Raw genomic sequence first — 21,426 nt, 5'->3', positions numbered from 1 at the left:
AATAGTTGTCAAGTTTAGTGGTTGTGTTTCTTTTTCCCTTTTGCAAACAACTTTAAAAAGATTAATTATTGACGTGAGAGACTTAATATTTTAGTCCCTTTTTGAAGGGGAAACAGGAGTCCTGTACTGTAGTGTTTAGAGCACTCTCTTAGCAAAAGAGAGGACTGGGATTTGATTCCTGGGCAAAACCTTAGGCAAGTTTCCTTACTCCCAACGCCTCTGTTTACTTTGCAGGAAGTAGGAACCTGGTTGTTAGTTGATTAGCGCAGATCGCTTTCCGGGGGTAATAATCGCTTAAAAAAAAGGTCCCTCAATCCACGACTGTTTGTGGGACACTGCTGTGTGCAATTGGCTGCCACGTTTCGCCCACAAAATATACAATCAATTCACTTTACAAGCATTTTGAGACATCTCAATGACTTGATAAGGAGCTATATCAAATGCAAGGATTATTATTGTCATTATCACATCGTTGAGCACTTCATTATCAAAGCACTTCACAGGATATACTGTAAAGTGCAATTTTATTAGTATTATGGAAATACTTTCTCGTTATCTTTCTTCCCCTCCGTACCCCCTTTATCTGGTCCGTGTTTAACCCAGACCAATGCTTGTGAAATCATGGGCGAGATGAAGATGGAAGACTGACCCCTGTAGAATTATGAACTGGTTCCACAATATTGTTGTAATCAGTAGAAGGTTAAAATTGCGGTAACATAATGACTTGGTGTGAGCGCGGTTCTTGTGGTACCGAACAAACCAGTCTCCATCACCGCATTGAAATTAATATCAACATTTTATTCACACAAAAAAAGTGCAAACCCCACAAATCCTCTTCGCTTGCTTGCGGGATGTTGAGATTCTCTGTGTCTCATCCCAGACTGGGGACGTACCACCTTTAAATACAACCTTAGCAGTTGAGCCCCCCCCACCCCCGTCATCATCATTATGAGCAGCTCTTGCCCTCAGCCAGCACGTTTTTCTTAAAGCAGTCAAACCCAAGGGATGGACTCGGAATCTGTCCACTCATCACACTTGCACACAAGTTTTAGGGGAATGTTAGACCCTGGAATTACTTTACTTTTTTATTTTGCTTTAAAAACAGCTGCTGTACTGGACAGAAATGACCTTTGAAGTGCCTTGAGATATTTTGGCATAAGGAGCTATAAAAATTGGTTGTCCACTTCAAGGCTGTTTCTAGGACATTGTTTTGCGTCAATTGCTGCCACATTCGTTCACAAAACATAGTCACTCCTGAATACAGTATATCCTGCTTTGAGAGGTCCTGTGAAAGGCGCTGTATCAAATGGAAGGATTATCATTAGGAGTACTTTCTTGTCTTCCAGCTTGTCAGTGCAATGGTCACAGCCACTGTATCAATGAAAGCATCTGTGAGAATTGCGAAGACCTGACCATGGGGACTCGCTGTGAAACCTGTGTGGCTGGCTACTATGGAGACCCTACCAACGGAGGAACCTGCCAAGGTAGGTGCCGTCATGGCACAAGCTCTCTTTCGGTAAAAGCTTTCAAAGGAACAGGAGATGGCCTTTCTGCCCATTGTGGGTGCTCCACCATTAAGTCAATGACACCTCTTTAATTATATTTTACCACCATCTCACCATGAGCCCTCAATATCCTTACTTATCAGATAGGATTGGTTCCTGTGCTAATAGAAAAATGGCAGAAGTCTAGGTCATGACATAATTTCCCCTTTTCCTGCATTTGACCCTCAAATCTCCCTTTAACTTCCCCAGGTTCAGGGAATTCATCTGAAGTCCCCTGGCCCGAAACCATCCTTGTTAATTAACTCTGCACTCTGTTCAATACATATCCAGCACTTCCTGTATCCTTGGTGTTAAGGTTAGGGCTGAAGATATCTTGTTTGAATGATTTTAATGTTTCCCATTTAATTCTACACCTTCAAATGAAGTGTTCACATCCAACGCAGACAAAACTCTCGTCCACTTTACGATATATTCTGTGAAGCGCTTTGAGTTGTTTCAACTACGTGATAAGGCGCTATATCAAATGCGAGGATTATTATTTGGATATTCAATGATTTGGGTCCTTTCCTGCAGCCTGCAAGTGCAACGGACATGCGTCCATCTGTAACGACCAGACGGGAAAGTGTTTCTGTACCACCAAAGGAATTAAAGGGGACAAGTGTCAGCTGTAAGTTGAACCCCGGGTTTTTAGTGATATTGTGGAGGATTATATCTGCAGAAAAATGTTACTGTATATTTCATTTCTGCTTTGCCACCAGCATTTTCGATTAATGAACATCCTAACGCATTCAAAAAGTTAATATACAGGTACAGCTAGCAATTAGAAAGGCTAATAGCATGTTAGCATTTATTGCAAAGAGGTTAGAGTACAAGAATAGAGAAGTCTTTCTACAATTGTATAGGGCCTTGGTGAGACCGCACCTAGAATATTGTGTGCAGTTTTGGTCTCCTTATCTAAGAAAGGATATACTTGCCTTAGAGGGGGTGCAACGTACGTTCACTAGATTGGTTTCTGGGATGAGAGGGTTGACCTACGAGGGGAGGTTGAGTAAACTAGGCCTATATTCTCTGGAATATAAAAGATTTAGAGATGATCTTATAGAAACCTATAAGATTCTTAAGTTCTTGACAGGGTAGATATTGTGAGATTGTTTCCCCTGGTTGGAGAATCTAAAAGGACAGCGTTTTAGAACTGAGTTGAGGAAACATTTCTTCACTCAGAGAGTAGTGAATTTATGGAATTCTCTACCCCAGAAGGCTGTGGATTCTCAGTTATTGAACATATTCAAGACTGAGATCAATAGATCTTTGAAAACTAAAGGGATTAAGGGATATGGGGATAAGGCAGGTAAATGGAATTAAGTTAGAAGATCAGCCATGATCTTATTAAATGGTGGGGCAGGCTCGAGGGGCCGAACGGCCTACTCCTGCTCCTATTTCTTAGGTTCTTATGTTCTCATGTTCGACTTAAATATTTAGCATTTTATATGTTTAAAGAAAGATATTTTGCATCACATGCCTCTCGCTGTGCTGAAATATACAAGGTTTTCCACATGGATTAAAGGTATTTTTAAATCTTTACAATTCATGCCAATCCCACTTTACAATATATTCTGTGAAATGCTTTGAGGCATCTCAATGATGTGATAAGGTGTTTTTTAATCAACCGCAAGGGACATTAGTATTATCAAGTGCTTTCAAAAGTTTAGAACTAATTTTAGAAGAGGCAATAAAAGGGATCTCTTCATTTCTCTCCACCAAAGTTTTTTTTAAATTTTAATAGCCAGGTGTCTAACATGCAGAATCTCATTGCCTTGCTTAAGAGTAAACAAACCAGACTGAGAGTTCCACATGCTCATTGAAATTCCTCTGGGTCACCAAGATTCAATTGGATTTATCATAATCCCATTCCTTGCCTAACCTCTTACCCCCCACACTCTCCCCCACCTCTATCTTACCCCCCCACACCGCCACCACTCCCGAACATTCAGTCTGTTAAATATCTCATCTGAAATACTTTGTTCCTTTTTATACCAATGTTGTGTCGCAGAAATCCCAGAAAAAAATATCAGACCATAATATACCATCCACATCTTTGGGTTTTTATACAAGGTTCAGTTGGTGTTAATGTCCATCCTAGATCTATCCCTAATTCCACATCCTGTTTTTTTCCCCATATCCCTCAACATTGTTCTCTCTTAACCATGGCTGTTTGTGGGACCTTGCTGGCTGTCGCGTTCAAAAAATACACAGTCATACCATGTTACAGTAAAACCTGCATAGCACTTTGAGATATCTTGATGACATTAGGCTCTATTAAATGTAAGGATTTTTATACACAGTCACTAAACTTCACAGCAATTCTCTGTGAAATGCTTTATGATGTCTTGACATAAGGTGCTATAAAATGCATGTATTATTGTTATTGTAAATTCATTTCATTCATGTAATATATTTTGACGAGGAGTATTCTTCCTGTGCAGAATGAAGTGCATTTTGCACACAAAATATACCGTCAATTCACTTTACAGTATATTCTGTGAAGCGGTTTGAGATGTATCAACGACTTGAGAAGGCACTATATCACATGTAAGGATTATTATTGTCATAGTCTGCATGCAATATCCACGTCAGATTAGCTCCTGATCCAGAGCAATAGATCAGGGAAGGTAGAGGAGGGGGAGGCAGTAAAGACGAGCCTGATCCTGCCCTCACTCCATGTCCACACCTGTGTCTACAGCCAGTGGTTTGCAGGGTAGAGGTTAACAACAACAACAACAAATTGCATTTGTGCAGCACTTTTCATATTGGGAGGACATCCGGAGGTGCTGAAGGAGGCAAGATAGGGGCTCTGGAGGGTGGGGCAGGAAGGTTGAAGACCCTACCGCTGATAATGGGGTGGACAGAGCGGGGGACATGGAACCGGTCAGTGCCTGCCAAGCGGAGGGGAGTGGACAGGTAGGTAAGGTTTTAGCAGGTCCCAGAGGTAGCGTGGGCCAAGACTGTGGAGTGCTTAAAAATAGGGACGAGTAACTTAAACTCAATCCTCTGGACGATGGGGAAGCAGTGGAGCCGGCGAGGATGATGAGTGATAGATAGATTCGCAGAGCTTGGAGTGGGAGAGTACACTAGTTGCAGAGTTCTGAATAATCTGCAGCTTGTGTAGGAAGAGTTGGAAAGTCTGATGAGCAGGGAGTTAGCAAAGTCAACCCTGGAAGTGGATGAGGGTCTCGGTGGCTTGAGGGGAGAGGTAGTGGCGGAGGCGGACAATGTTGCAGAGATGGGGTAGGCTGAACGGGTGAATATAAAATGTAGTGACTATTTTGTAGGCGATCGTGACAGCTGATTTGCGCATAGCAATGGCTCTCAAACAGTCAAATAGTTGGGGAGGAGAGAGTGTTTCTGGTCAGGATATCGGGAGAAATTCTCTTCCCCTTTCGAAAAGTACAACAGCAAAACAATAGGAAATGTAGAGCAACGTTCTGCATCTGGCACTACACCATCCCGCATCCTTTAAGTCCCACATCATGTGATCATTGCAAGAACTTTTCTGCTGCCGTCTGCATTGCAACGAAACAAATAAACTTGGATCTTCCTTTTGTTGAGTGTCTCAGCATAAACATTTGGGAGCTTCTGTTTGGTTGCAGTTGTAAGCCGAATCACTTTAATGCTCAAGTTCTGTTCTGCATTGGTGTGTTGCACCAGAGGTCAGAACAGAATAAATCAGAAACACAGATTAATTGTGCACTTGATCTGAGGGCAAGAGAATCATTTATTCTGGAGAGAAAATTCTTATGAACATCCCCAGGCCATCAGGAAAGCCCAAGTTTCCCTTTAATCTGCTTTCCAATGAGAGAGAGAGCGGGAGAGCGATGCCTCTGAGAAAGAGACTATGAGTGTGATCTCCATGGGATCCTCTCACTTGTCTATAAATCCCTTCACACCCTGGCACCTCACGACCTTTCTGACCTGCTTTCCTGCCCCACTGCCTCGCTGCCTAACTCTGGCCTCCTGCTTGTCCCTCGTCCCCTCCGCTCCATCATTGGTGGCCATGCTTTCAGCCACTACACCCCGAAGCTTTGAAACTTTGAAATTCTTTCCCCCTATCCTTTCAAGGGCCTTGTTCCCTCCTTCCCCTCTTTTAAATCACTATTGAAGACCTTCCTCTTCAACCGTGCTTAAGTCACCTCCTCCCTCACCCCCGGCTCAGCATCAGGCCACTGTTAAGTGCTTTGAGATGCTGCTTCATACGAATGGCGATATATATAAATGCAAGTTGTTGAGAGAGATATTCAGGCTGATAACTCAGTGCCTTGAGCACGTAGAATTAGGTGAACAGGTTGCACAATTGCATTGCAGACATGGGGGGGAAATTTGTATGAGAAGGCGCATGTGTGTGTGTGTGTGTGTGGGGGTGTGGTGGGGGTGAGAAAGAGGCAGAGATTGGGTGACTATGGCATCAGTTACTGAAGAGTAAGAAATGAACTGTGCTTAAATTTCACCCGTAAGAGATTTGTGTTTCTGTGAGAAACTAAATTGAGAAACGTTGCTTTGCAGATGTGACGTTGAGACTCGATACCAGGGCAACCCCCTGAAAGGCACCTGCTACTGTAAGTATAGGAGTGCAGTCTGGGACACTGAAAAGTGGTTTACTTTAGTTGTAGGCGCTCTTAGATGCTGTATAAATGTAAAATTTATGTATGTGGTGAAGGAAGTCTTTAGGACTCTGGATGAGCCTGCTTGATGGACCAGTGGTTTTGTTCTGACTGGATGTTTAACACAGGAAGCCAACATTGCGCTCCATGTACAGTCAGCAAAAATGAGAGCCAAAACAAAATAATCTTAAATTGGAGCTTGTTTGCTGATGAAACTTCCATCAGTTCACTAAGAACTAAAATGTTTCATGAAATGTTGGAATGCAATGTATTGTAAAATCCAGCCTGCTCCATGTCCCGCACCTGGCCTTCCCCACCATTGGCGGTCGGACCTTCAATCTCTTTACTCCACCTTTTGGAACTCCATTCCACAGTCCCTTCACTTTGCTCCCTCCCTTGCCTCCTTCAAGGCACTTCTCAAGATCCTCCTCTTCGACCACGCCTTCAGTCATCCTTCTACCTCTACCCTCCCTACTCTTCACCCTCCTGATGCCAACCCCCAGCTCGGGTGTAAATTCCTGGCTGTCCAGCACCTGGGATGTCCTCCCAATGTAAAAGGCGCTTTACAAATGTAATTTATTGTTATTGTATTGGACGGGAGGTTTGTTGTTGGTCACTGTAGACTGAGTTCCACTTGAGATGTTTGGTTTCTTCCCCCTGGCAGATTCCCTGCTGATTGACTACCAGTTCACCTTCAGCTTCTCTCAGGAGGATGATCGTTACTATACAGCCATCAACTTTGTAGCCACCCCTGAGGAAGTGAGTATTGCATGTGACTGGAGTGTGGCAGTTTTTAGTTTCTACACTCCCAAACCTCTGAAACTTCCTCCCTTTATTCCCTATATCTATCCAACTCTGTCTCGCCCCCCCTCTATCTGTCTTGAAGCTCCACGTCAAATCCTACCTCTTTGTTCATTCCTACGACCACCTCCCCCTTGCTTGGAGTCCAACCCCCATCCATCTGGATCTGGAATTTGGAACTCTGTTACCCCAAAAGACTGTGAATGCTAATCCATTCAAATTTTAAAGCCTGAGGTGGATAGTTTTTGGTAAGTCAAGATATCAATGGATATGGGGCAAGGGCAGGTAATTGGAGTTGAGGTACAGATCAGCCATGATCAAATAGAATGGTGGAACAGGCTTGAGGGGCTGAATGGCCTCCTCCTGTTCCTATGTCTCTGTAAAATGCACCGTTTTACAAGGGCACTATATAAATGTAAACTGTTAGTAGTTAATTAGATCATAATAGCATTAATAGCTCAATTGGGAAGAGTTCACAGTCTCACAGAACATCACAGAATCCACTGATTTGGCCAATCAAATCCATGAGGATGTTTCTCCCCAACATGAGCTACCTAGTCTAATCTTGCTCTCCCGCTCACTCCCCCGCATCATTTCATATTCATTTAAGCATCAATCTGGGTCTCTTAAAATAAATTCATGGTCTCCATCTCATTAGCAGTTTGTCATCAGGAAATACACAGTCTAACAGTCCTCTGTAAAGACATTTCCCCTTCCCCCTCTTTTCAACACTCTTCCAAATTCTGGGTCTGCAGATCATCCAGAGCTCTGTGCCTTTTGTCCTTTACCACATAAGACTCTGCAAGCCTATCAGCCCATCTTCACCCGGCCCCCCATTGGATCCCCATCCCTCAGTGGACAATGTCAAAGTCCTCGTCCTAATCGTTAAATCCCTTCGTGGTCTTGCCCCAACCTACCTCTGTGACCTCCTCGAACTACTACCCCAGCTTCCTCCACTCAGCATGCACCTGCTATCTTAATTCCCCCCCCACTCCACCATCAGCAGACAAACTTTCAGCCTGTCTGCTCCTGCTCTCTGGAACTCCACTCCGGAGTCCCTTTTCTCACACCTTTTTCTTTGACCCTGTTTTTGGCCACCTTTCCCCCTCCTTAACCCCTTTTTTACCCCCCCAAAGTCTGAGTTTGAGTGCCAACTTTAATCTGTCATCACATTGGCAGCTCCTTCCAATGTTAGTTGTATTTTATTTATAAGAATTTGGTCACTAAATCCCCAAATTATGTGGTACACTTCTTTACGCAATTGGCTGCCACATTTCACTCACACATTATACTTTATAGTATATTCTGTGAAGCGCTTTGAGACGGCTCAATGACATGATAAGGCGCTATATCAAATGCAAGGATTATTATTATTTCCCCTCCTACCCACCACTATTTTGCTCCTATAAAGTTGCGCTTGATCAGAGTTTACTCACTAGAGAATTCACGCCATTGTATTTGGGAAGTGAGCTGCTCTGAGTTGGAGTTCCCCAGCATTTAATCACAATCTGAGCAATTATCTGCGATCTTCCTGGAATAGATTTCTATCAGAAAATTCCTGTCTCAGGAAATGCAAATGCCATATTGTGCTCTGCAAACTTGTGGAAAAGTCCCTTCACTTTGCTCCCTCCCTTCCTCCATTCCCCTCCTTCTTACCATCCCTTTGCCAGTCAACTGTTTGTTCCCTGGAATCTCAGGCCACTGGTAAATATATGAACTTTCTTTATTTCAGCAAAATAGAGACTTGGACATGTTTATTAACGCATCGAAAAACTTTAACCTCAACATCACCTGGTCCACGAGCTTCTTAGGTAAGACTTACGCAGTGTGCTTTTTGCTTCTGAAGAGATATACAGTGAATTTGATAGTTTCCATTTATATGCAGCAGTTAAAAGTTAAAACTGGCAAGATCTTGCCATTGAAACTCCAGTAATTACTCCCATTGCACACTCTCGGGTCCTTGGTTCTCACCAGGCTGCATCTATACTCTCTGAGATTAGGTAAGCAGGACGTCCCTCCAGGGAGAGAGTGTGCATTCCTTTCCAATGAACAGAAATTTCCATGTGTAGGTGGCATGGAACTCCCAGTTTAAGCATGGAGATGGGTTTCCGAATTGTAAGAAACCCAGTTGACCAAAAATAAGCCCTTATCTCAGGGACACCACTTGCCCTATCCCCCTACTCCTCTGGCTCTTTTCCCTCTTTTGAGCACCTCACCCTCTCCCACCCCTCCTTCCTCTCACTCAAAATCCTCCTCCTCTACCAGCCCCCTAAAACCTCTCCCACCTTCATCTCCGATATTTCCACCCTACTTACATCTTTCTGCCTCTGCTCTGATCGCCTCATCATCCTGGGCGACTTCAACCTGCACTTCACCCTCCTGCTCCATCTCCTCGGACTTCTCCTCCCTGCTCTCGTCGCTCAATCTCTCCCTCCACATCAACTCCGCCACTCACAGTCACAGCCACCCACTCGATTTGGTGATCACCCGGGGCCTCAGTGTCTCGGATGTCACCATTACCGACAAGGCCGTCTCCGATCCTCACTTTATCTCCTTCACCACCTCCAATTCCCTCCCCACCTCCACCAGACCCACCACCATCTTCTACCGTCGCTGGAAGAAGTTACCCCCACAATCCCTAATCGCTGCCTTGGAGTCCTCTGAACTCCTCTCCCTCTGGCCATCAACCCTCACTGACCCCTCTTCTGCTCTCACCCTCCTCCACAACACCCTCTCCTCCACACTCGATACTCTTGCCCCCATCACCTCCCGTACTGTCTCCTACTCTCGCTCCTCCCCCTGGTTCACCACCCACCTCCGCTCACTGAAGAGCCAGGTGCAGGCCGCTGAACGCACCTGCGTCAAACCTGGCCTAACGGTCCACCGACAAATCTGGCCGGACCTCCTCAAAATCCTTGAGTGGTTTAGGTCGTTCCTCTCCCACCGTCTTCATTTTGTTTCCACGAACGGCTTTTCCTCCAGCCCCCGCACTGTCTCGTGCGGTGTCCCTCAGGGCTCTGTCCTCTGTCCCCTCCTCTTCACCCTCTATATGCTCCCCCTTGGTGACATTATCCGCAGACATGGGGTTAACTTCCACATGTATGCGGATGACACCCAACTCTACCTTTCCTCCTCTACCCTCAACTCCACGACCCCCGATGTCCTGACAGTCTGCCTGTCCGACATCGAGTCCTGGACGAGAGACAACTTTCTTCAGCTCAACGTGCACAAAACCGAGGCCCTCCTGATTGGCTCACGTCAGCGCCTCCGCACCTCAGGCGCTGACACCATCAGCATCCAAGGCTGCACTCTCCACCTCTCAAAGCCGGTCAGGAATCTCAGTGTTCTGTTCGACCCTGAGCTGTCCTTTCTCCCTCATATCCGCGCCACAATTGGCACTGCCTTCCATCACCTCCAGAACATCGCCAGACTACGGCACTACCTCACCCCTCACGCTGCTGAAACTCTGGTCCATGCCTTTATCACTTCAAGGCTGGACTATGGGAACTCTCTCCTCGCCGGCCTTCCCGGCACCTCCCTCCACAAGCTGCAGGTCATTCAGAATTCTGCAGCTCGTGTACTGTACCGCACCAGGACCACATCACTCCCACCCTCGCTCGCCTCCACTGGCTCCCCATCCCCCAGAGGATCAAATTCAAGATACTCATCCTCATCTACAAGGCCATTCACGGCCTCGCTCCCTCCTACCTCTCCGACCTACTATCCCCCTACCTAACTGCCCATACCCTCCGTTCCTCTGGCTCCGGTCTGCTCCATGTCCCCCGCCCCGACCACCCTACCATCGGTGGCCGGGCCTTCAGCCTCTCAGCCCCCAGGCTCTGGAACTCCATCCCCCAGTGCCTTCGCCGCCTCCTCCCTTTCCTCCTTCAAGGCCTGTCTCAAGACCTTTCTCTTTGACCGTGCCTTCAGCTCTCCTCTCGACTTTCTACCCCCTCCTCGCTCCCTCCTTTCCCTCCCCTCACCCTGACCATTTCCCCCCTGCTCGGGTCCTGACCCAACTGTACAGCGCCTTGGGACGTCCTCCCAACGTGAAAGGCGCTCTATAAATGGAATCTTGTTGTTGTTGAACGGCCTCCTCCTGTTCTTATGCTCCTATGTATTCCTATATTACTATAATCCTTTCATTTGACACAGCGCCTTTCAAGTTGGGTGGATGTCTCAAAGCGCTTCCCAGGATACACTGAAAATGAAGTGACTGTGTTTGTTGTGGGCGAACATGGCAGACAATTTGCGCACAAACAGCAACGTCCCATAAACAGCTATTTTGGTTGTTGCTGAGAACTGGTCTGGCTTTTGAGCTTCACAAGGGCTTTGTCAGTGAGTTAATTGGATTTTTGGTTATTGTTTCCTGTGCTGAAAACAGCCGGCACACAGGCGGGAGAAGAGATTCCGATTATTTCGAAGAACAACATCAAAGAATATAAGGACAGCTTCTCCAACGAGAAGTTTGACTTCCGCAACAACCCGAACATCACATTCTTCGTGTATGTCAGCAACTTCACCTGGCCCATCAAGATACAGGTTAGTTACCAGTTTCCTCGTCCATAGGAACGTAGGAATTGCTAGACGATAAAATACCAAGGTCCATCTAGTCCGCTTTCTAATACCTTTGGAATTATGTTCCAGGCAGGGCGAAACCTTGGGCAAGTTTCCTTACTCCACACGCCTAATAATAATCCCTCCAAAACCCCAAACAATAATAAATTGGTCATTTTCAATCTACGACTGTTTGTGGGACATTGCTGTGCGCAATTGGCAGCCGCGTTCGCCCACAAATATACAGTCAATTCACTTTACAGTATATTCTGTGAAGCGCTTTGGGACGTCCTCCCGACGTGAAAAGCGCTATATCAAATGCAAGGATTATTATTATTATTATTATTATTATGTTAGCAGTTTGCGTCTTTGGGGAGAGCTTTCACGAGAGTGGGGAGACCACTCTATCCGCCTCCACTGCCTCTCCTCTCACCTCAACCTTCATGCTTCTGTCCTTGAATGGTTCAGATCTTACCTCTCACAACATCTCCACTTCATCTGCACAAATGGTTTCTCCTCTAGCCCCCGCACACTCTCTTGCGGCGTTCCTCGGTGATCTGTCCTTGGTCCCCTCCTCTTCAATATCTATATGCGCCCTCTTGGTGACATCATCCGCAGACATGGGGTCAACTTCATGTATGCGGATGACACCCAACTCTATCTCTCTGCTCCACCCATGACTCCCAAGACCACTGCTGTCCTGAAGGAATGTTTGTCAGACCTCAAGTCTTGGATGAAAGCTAACTTTCTTGACAGAGCAATTGTTATTCGGGACACAATGGTGAAAGGAGTAGACAGGTGTTTCTGCAACCAAAGGATTATTATTATTATTAAAGATATGACTCTCGCATGGAATGTTGCCTTCCTGGTGCCAGGGTTGAAGATATCATGGAATGGGTGCAAGGCGTTCTACAGGGGGAAGGGGAACATCCAGAAGTCGTGGTCCATGTTGGGATCCATGACTTAAGGAAAAAAGGGCTGAGATCCTACAGGGAGAGTATCAGAAGCTTGGGAAAAAGCTAAAGAGTAGGACCTCAAAGGGGGTGATCTCTGGATTACTCCCAGTGCCTAGTGCAAGTGAGTATCAAAACAGCAGGATCAAACACATGAATGCATGGCTGGAGAAATGGTGCAGAAAGGAGGGCTTCAGTTCTGGGGCGCTTGGGACCTGTACAAGGGGGATGGGTTACACTGACAAGGCTGGGACTAATGTCCTCGCAGGGAGGTTATCTAGTGTTGTGGGGAAGGGTTTAAACTAATTTCGAGGGTGGAAGGGAATCGGGATGTAGTATTAGAGAGGACAAACAAGTTACATAGAGGGCTGGGAGTGATAAATAGCAATGTAATAAGGAGTAATCCAGAAAAAGGAGGGATTAGACGGGGGAGAAATGAAAAACAGACTAAGTCGGTCTTGGAGTGCATGTGCGTAAATGCACTGAGTATGACCAATAAGATTGGTGAGCTGCAAACTCAAGTTGCCAAAGGGGGTTATGATGCAGTGGCAATAACGGAGACCTGGCTCAAACAAGGGCAGGAATGGGAGCTGAATAATCCTGACTAATGTATTCAGGAGGGATCGGGAAGGAAAAAAAGGAAGGGGTGGTGGCAATATTGATTAAAGACACAGTTACGGCCCTGGAAAGGGACGATGTGGTAGAGGGCCCCAAACAGAATCTATTTGGTTAGAGTTAAGGAGCAGAAAAGGAACTGTTACTCTGTTAGGTGTATACTTCAGACCACCAAATAGTGGGAAGGTGATAAACGAGCAAATCTGCAAGCAGATTTCAGAAAGATGCAAAACCAATAGAGTAGTAATAATGGAGGACTTCAATTATCCTAACATAGACTGGCAAAATAATAGTGTAAAGGGCAAGGAAGGGGAAGGATTCCTGAAAGTGTGCAGGATAACTTTCTGGATCAGTATGTTTTCAACCCAATCAGGAAGGAAGCAGTGCTGGATCTAGTTCTGGGGAATGAAGTGGGGCAAGTGGAACAGGTTCCAGTAGGAGAGCATCTGGACAACAGTGATCACAACTCATTAGATTTAGAGTACTTATGGAAAGGGACAAGGAACAATCAAAGGTGAAGATACTCAACTGGAAGTGGGCAAATTTCAGTGAGTTAAAAAGGGACCGAGCCATGGTGCACTGGAAAGAAAGATTGGCAGGTAAAACAGCTAACAAGCGATGGGAAGCCTTCAAGAAGAAAATAGTTCGGGGACAGAACAAATACATTCCCACAAAAGGAAAAAGTAGAGCATCCAAACCTCCCTGGATGAAAAAGGAAATTGGGAATAAAATAAAACAGAAAAAGGAGGTTTATGATAAATGTCAGGTCCAAAATACAGAAGATAATCAAATAGAATATAGAAAGTACAGAGGAGAACTGAAAAAGGAAATAGGAGGGGCAAAGATATTGTATGAGAAAAGATTAGCAGGTAACAAAAGGGAACCCTAAGGTATTTTATAAGCATATAAAGAATAAATGTTAAGTCAAAGGTAGGGTGGGACCAAAGAGGAAATCTTCTTGTGGAGGCAGAGGGCATGGCTGACGTACTGAATGAGTACTTTGCATCTGTCTTCACAAAAGAAGAGGATGCAGCCAATTGGAGGAGAGGGTAGAGAAATTGGATAAGATAAGAATAAACAGAGGAGGTACTAAAAAGGTTGTTGGTGTTCAAGGTAGATAAGTCACCCTGTCCGGACAGGATGCATCCTAGGTTACTGAGGGAAGTAAGGGTGGAAATAACAGAGTCTCTGCCACAATTACAATCCTCCTTGGACACCGGGGTGGTGCCAGAGGACTGGAGGGTTGCAAATGTTACTCCCCTGTACAAAAAGTGGCTGAAGGATAAACCCAGGAACTACAGGCCAGTCAGCCTAATGTCAGTAGTAGAGAAACTTCTAGAGACTATAAAACGGGACAAAATAAATTTTCACCTAGAAAAATATGGGTTAATAAAGGACAGCCAACACAGGTTTGTTAAAGGCAAATCCTGTCTCACAAACTTGATAAGAGATTTTTGATCAAAAACAACAAAATTACATTTGTATAGCGCTTTTCACGTTGGGAGGACGTCCCAAGACGCTGGACAAACAGAGTTTCAGACCCGAGCTGGGGGTCGGGATTGGGGAGGTTAGAAGGCAGGGGGAGAAACAGGGTGGTCGAAGAGGAGGGTCCTGAGATGGGTCTTGAAGTAGGCAAGGGAGGGGGTGAGGCGGAGGGACTGCAGGATGGAGTTACAGAGGGTGGGGGCAGAGTGGCAGAAGGCCTGCCCGTCAATAGTGGTGCGAGCGAGGTGAAGGATATGAAGCAGGCCGGAGCCCGCTGAGCAGAGGAAGCGGGCACGGTGGTGGGGGGTTAGGAGGTTGCAGAGATAGGGGGGAGCAAGACTGTGGAGGGCTTTGAAGCTGAGATCCTGGATCTTGAACTGTATCCTCTGTGTGAATAAGTAACGGAGAGGGTGGATGAAGGTAGTGCACTTGGTGTAGTTTATATGGATTTTCAAAAGGCGTTTGATAAAGTGCCACATAAGAGACTTGTAAGCAAAATAGAAGCCCACGGTATTAAAGGGACAGTGGCAGCATAGATACAGAACTGGCTGGGAGACAGAAAGCAGAGAGTATTTGTGAACAGTTGTTTTTCTGACTGGAGGGAAGTGTGCAAATGTGACTCCCAGGGGTCGGTATTGGGACCACTGCTGTTTTCGATCTATATAAATGACCTAGACTTGGGTATAGGGAGTACAATTTCCAAGTTTGCAGATGATACTAAGCTAGGAGAAGTAGTAAACAGTGAGGAGGATAGTAGCAGACTGCAAATGGACATAGACAGACTGGTAAGATGGGCAAACACGTGGCAGATGAAGTTTAATGTGGAGAAATGTGAAGTGATGGTATTTTGGGAGGAAGAATGAGGAGAGGCAATATAAGAGGATGGTACAATCTTAAAGGGGGCGAAGAAACAGAGAGACCTGGGGGTTCATATCAGTAAATCTTTGAAGGTGGCAGGACAGGGAGATAAAGCTGTTAAAAAAGCATACGGGACACTAGGCTTTATAAATAGGGGCAGAGAATACAAAAGTCAGGAAGTTATAACAAACCTTTATAAAACACTGGTTGGGCCTCAGCGAGAGTAAGTGTTCAGTTCTGGGCCCCACACTTTAGGAAGGATGTCGAGGCATTGGAGAGGGTTCAAAGGAGATTTTCCAGGATGGTATCAGGAATGAAGGACTTCAGTTATCAGGAGAGGCGAGAGAAGCTGGGATTATTCTCCTTGGAACAGAGAAGGTTAAGAGGAGACTGAATAGAAGTTTTCAAAATTATGAGGGGATTCGATAGGGTGAACAAGGAGAAACTATTTCCACTGGCGGGTGGGTCGGTAACCCAAGGGCACCGATTTAGAATAGTTGTTAAACGAAACAGAGGGGCGGTGAGGAGAAATTTTTTTACACACCAATTTGTTCAGATCTGGAATACATTGCCTGAAAGGGTGGTGGAAGCCGATTCGATAACAGCTTTTAAGAGAGAAGTAGATAATTATTTGGGGAGAACAAGTTTTGCATGGCTATGAGGAGAGAGTGGGGGAGTGGGATTGAATTGGATAACTCTTTTCAAAGAGCAGACACAGACACGATGGGCCGATTGGCCTCCTTCTGTGCTGTATAATTCTAGGATTCTATAATTCTTCAGTTGTCCTCCACTCCTGTCCAAGGTTGTGCACTGCAACTTACTAAACCAGTCCGGAACCTTGGCATCTTGTTTGACCCTCAACTATCCTTTCTACACCACATCCATGCCATGACCCGCTCTGACATTACCCCACCTCCACAACATCGCCCGGCTCCGCCACTGTCTCACACCGCAGGCCACCGAAACCCTCATACAAGCATTCATAACATCCAGGCTTGACTATGCAAACTCCTTGCTTGTTGGCCTCCCCAGGTCCTTCTCCGTAGGCTGCAGTTCATCCAGAACTCTGCAGCCCGTGTCTTCTGCATCAGGCTACATGACCCTATCACCCCCATCCTCGCCTGACTCCTCTGGCTTCCCATTACATGGAGGATACAGTTCAAGATCCTGGTCCTCACCTTCAAAGCCCTCCATGGTCTTGCTCCCCCTACCTCTGCGACCTCCTAACCCCGTACCAATCTGCCCGTTCCCTACATTCAGCGGGCTCCGGCCTGCTTCACATCCTCCACCTCGCCCGCCCCACCATTGGCGAGCGGGCCTTCAGCCACTCTGCCCCCACCCTCTGGAACTCCATCCCGCAGTCACTCCGCCTTGCCCCCTCCCTTGCTTCCTTCAAGACCTGTCTCAAGATGCTCCTCTTCGACTGTGCCTTTGATTACCCTCCGCGTTCACCCCCTGGCCTCTGCTATCCTGACCCCCAGCTCGAGTCCCAAACACTGATTGTCCAGCGCCATTGGACGTCATCCTGATGTGAAATGCGCTACACAAATGTAATTTTGTTGTGACATAGAATATACAACACATTCGGCACAACTCGTCTATGCTGGCGTTTATGCTCCTCCTGACGTTTATGAGCCTCCTGCCTTTCCTCAGCTAAGCCTATCAGCATAACTTTCTATTCCTTTCTCCCTCATGTACTTACCTAGCTTTGTTGTTGCTGCTGTTATACGTTCCGTGCTAACTGGCTAGATTCCTATGTATGCCACAGGGTATCTAGAGGTATCTATCCAGCCTTCCTTAAATGTGCTAGCGTGGAGGTAAACCTCTGTGTTGCATTTACTACTACCCATTGTATTCAAAGATTGTATACAATAAACATAATAATGTAATGTACTTTTCTTTTTTAAAATTGTTTTTAATTTTGCAAATGCAATGTAGGGTATCAAAAATTCATAAATCAGCAGCTGAAAGCCACTGACCATCAAACGAGACACATTTTGTATATAATTCTACAGAGCATACCCTGTTACATCCTATGATACTCTTGCTATACCCATGACATATTGTTATACTCTTTTATGCCCTGTTATAAGGCCTGTGGTTGGCATCCGGTGCTGATCCAGCTTCCTAACCACTAAAAAAGGCTAATGTTGAGGTCGCCACTGATGTCTGTTGCTGAGTCACCTCCTGAATTCTGTGTGTGAGTGTGTTGGTGTAAGTGTGTGTTTGTGTGAGAGAGAGATGTACAAGATGCACTCCTGACACTTAGTTAAAACACAAGGCCTGAGACATTGGAGCCAGATTATCACATTATAATGGTGTTGCACTGTATCAGTACACTAAAATCAGATCATCTAAGTTTATGTGTGTGTGTATAAGTATGTTTTATTGTTACACAGCTATATACACACACACCCCTACATATGCCTGTGATATCATAGTCACTTATACACACCTCCACCCTCCACACATATTTGAATTAAGAGAGAAGTGTATAGAGCCTGTGGCATCAACAGTGTTGAATCTGATGATGACAGAAATAGAAAAAAAATAATCTTATCAGTCGCAACCTCTATTAAACTAACTTCAACTCTTAGATGATGGCAGATCTTGTGAAGCATTTCCTTACCTTTACCCTGCTCTGTACCCTTCAATACTTAATTCATAATAATTGGAGTTGAGATACTGATGAGCCATGATCTAATAGAATGGTGGAGCAGGCTCGAGGGCTGAATGGCCTAGTCCTGTTCCTATATTGTATATAATACCCTTGTTTCCCAAATGCCTCTCTATCTCTCACTTTTGCGTCCCAATTGATTCTGCTTTGACGACACTGGGTGCAGTGATCCACGTTCTAAATGTTTTTGTATTGAATGACTTTCAAAAACAGAGAAGAGGTCATTAAGAATTCCAGGTTCTTACAGGAGTCAGCAGAGACCCTATTCGACCCTACAGCCTTTCCCTTCTACAGGATACATTTGGCCTGCAGCCCCTCTTCTGTCGAGATGGGTGTATCGTTCTGGTTTACCAATGATAGTTCTTCATTTAAATCCTTCCTTTGGGCTGGTCCGCCCATTGTCTCAATAGCTCTAGGAGCCTGCCATAACCTTTGATGCACTTCATCAGTTCTTGAATATGACGGCTACCTTTATTTGTCTGCGAAGAGCAATAGCCCAGCTTGTCACCATGCTTGAAAAGCAACCGGGTCATGTTTACATTCCGCTCGAGAGGATACAGCGAAATTTCCCCCGGGCTCCCTTGACATATTGTGTAGACTCATAAAATACACAGTCGCTCCACTTTATAGTATATTCCATGAAGTGCTTTGAGATATCTTTGACACAGCAACTTTAGGCAGCAATAAACTGTCCCACAAACAACCACGAAGTGACTGACGAACTTCTTTCTGGAGGATTGTTGGCCAAGACACAGGGAGGAACTCACTTCCCTTTTTGAATAGTGTAGGAGGATCTTTAATGTCCACCTGGACTGGCAGCTGGGAAATCGGTTTAACGTTTCACCCAAAGGACAGCGCCTCCGACAATGCAGCACATCCCTAGCACTACATTGGAGCATCAGCTTAAACCATATGAATCCTGAGTCCCTATTAGCTGATTGAACCCACAACCTTCTGACTCGGCGGCTTACCAGCAGATTCTTACTAGTTTGTTGCTAGTGCAGACTGTCCAGCTTGCCCGTGTGTAGGAGAGAGAGACAGTGCCTTGATATATGCCTTAGTTTCTCTCAACTCAAGGAGGGGAAAAAAAACTCAGTGCTAATACACCACAATCAAAGTTTTCTAGTTAGAAAAATGTCACCTGACCACCAGGCTGGCTGCATTAATACTCTTTTCTCTTCCTGTGAGATGACGCGTGCACATGATTTGTGGAACTGTAAGGCTGGTGATAGATAAACCCAGCAAGGAGTGAACGTGTGCTAATTCTGCTGCTGGATGCATGGTAGGTTAAAAAGATAGAACAAACTTTTTGAGCACATTATGGGGCACAACATTAACATGTAATAACGTACAAATCCTGGGCGAGTCCTTCAGTTGAATGTTGACACGACAGAGGCTCTCCTGCTTCTCTCCCCTCAGTGCCTTCTCACCTCAGGCACTGACAGCATCAAACTGCATGGATGGATGTACTCTCCATCTTGCGGAGCCTCATGACTTATCTTTTATATATGTATACACACTAATAAAATGGCAATGTCTGTCTGCACTTCAAGAAGGATCTTAATAGCTAATTGACATAGAGACATGATTTATACCTAATTGGAAAGGTCTTGCACCTGGGGGTAACATGGGAATTGTTTTCGGGGATCTTCTATTGTTCATGAGTTCTGACCTAAAATGTGTTTCAGTGGCACGTGTGTTACAGAGCACCTAAGTATGTACGCATGCACTGCAGTTACACCTGGTGGCTGACTGTGGCGCTGTGGCATCCTGCGTTACAGAACACGCACATAGCCAAGCAGCGGCAGGAACAAAATAAAGAACACAGACGAAGCTAAGTTGTGGCAACCACAACAAAATTACATTTTTAAAGTGCCTTTCACATCGGGAGGACGTCCCAGTGATTATAAATTATACATGTATATTTGTATTCGTCCGAAACACTGACTGTTCAGCGCCTTGGGACATCCTCCTTACATGAAAGGCGCTTTACAAGTTTAATATTGTTGTTGTTTATTAGTATAGATTATAAAGATGCCTAAGTGGAAATCAAACTTTTCAAGGATAAGTAAAAATGCTAAACAAAAGAGAGAAGATCCATTAAATGAAACTGAAGAACAAAGAACAGCGCGGCTGCACTTCAGTGTTGAAAGGTATGCAACAGCGTGCCAAAATGAGTTGTCCACTCAAAGAGCGGTACAGCCAAAATGAGTCCTCCCACAGGAGTCCTCCCAGATGAGTATAGATAAAGATGAAATGTCTGTCTGTGTGTCTGTCTGTGTGTCAATCTACATTCCATATTGAATCCTTAGTTGCAAGCAAAGCTGCAAAGAATACAGCTAATCATAATATAATAATAATAATTCTTGCATTTGATAGAGAGCCTTATCACATTGTTGAGATGTTTCAAAGCACTTCACTTCAAGTGGATTGTATATTGTGTGAGCGAAACACGGTAGCCAATTGTGAACAGTAGTGTCCCACAAACAGTTGTAGATCAAGTGACCAAACTATTATTTATTTATTTATTTGAAGGAATTATTCAAAGAAAGTGATCCACCAATCGACTATCAACTGTTTACTTCTAGGTAAACAGAGGCATGCGGAGTAAGGAAACTTGCCTAAGGTTTCACTACCCGGGAATCAAACCTGGGTCCTCTTGTTTGCGAGGCGAGTGCTCTAACCAATATGCTACAGGATTCCACATTTGATTCACAGCTGTCTTTCAATCCCCCACATTTGTGTTCTTATCTGCTCAGCTTTCCCTCACATCTGTAACATTGCCCTGCTTCCATCCCTACCTACCCCCCCTCGGACTGAGACCCTCATCCGCGTGTTCAATCAGATCCAGATTTGACTACACCAACGTTCTGTTCGAGGCCTCCGTATCAGGCTCCGCGAGCCTAACATCCCCATCTTCACCCAGCTTCACTGGCTCCCTGTCCCTCAGAGGATAGAATTCAAGATCTTTACTTTCACCTAGAAATCCTTACACGATCTCTCCCCACTCTAGCTCTGTGGCGTCCTTCAAATTTATTGACCTGACACTCCATGAGTATAGATTTGCTTTGTGTCCCCAGCTCAACAATCAATGGGTGGGCTTTCAGCCATCCTACCCCTGCCCTGTGGTAATTCTAATGCTAATAATAATAATACTTGCATTTGAGATAATGCCTTTCACATTAGGACATCTTGAAGCACTTCACAGATTTAATTGTTAAGTAGAGCGACTGTATTCTGCAGATAATAAATAATAATTCTTGCATTTGATATAGCGCCTTAGCACATCTTTGAGACGTCTCAAAGTACTTCACAGAATA

At 45.2% G+C, this 21,426-nt stretch overlaps 1 protein-coding gene across 1 annotated transcript in view; it reads left to right on the top strand.

The window, feature by feature from the left end:
* atrn (attractin) overlaps positions 1-21,426 on the top strand; it is a 171,090-nt gene that overhangs the window by 84,243 nt on the left and 65,421 nt on the right. The window contains exons 19-24 of the mRNA XM_042343754.1: positions 1,347-1,484; positions 2,079-2,172; positions 6,063-6,115; positions 6,825-6,919; positions 8,694-8,772; positions 11,346-11,503. Of these exons, the coding sequence (XP_042199688.1) occupies positions 1,347-1,484; positions 2,079-2,172; positions 6,063-6,115; positions 6,825-6,919; positions 8,694-8,772; positions 11,346-11,503 (617 nt within the window). The remainder of the gene's footprint in view (positions 1-1,346; positions 1,485-2,078; positions 2,173-6,062; positions 6,116-6,824; positions 6,920-8,693; positions 8,773-11,345; positions 11,504-21,426) is intronic.

The sequence above is a fragment of the Callorhinchus milii genome, unplaced genomic scaffold (genome assembly GCF_018977255.1).
Source record: "Callorhinchus milii isolate IMCB2004 unplaced genomic scaffold, IMCB_Cmil_1.0 Scaffold1, whole genome shotgun sequence".
Classification (NCBI taxonomy): Eukaryota; Metazoa; Chordata; class Chondrichthyes; order Chimaeriformes; family Callorhinchidae; genus Callorhinchus; species Callorhinchus milii.
Note: the sequence above shows the minus strand (reverse complement) of the source record. Positions and strands in the feature narration are given on the sequence as shown.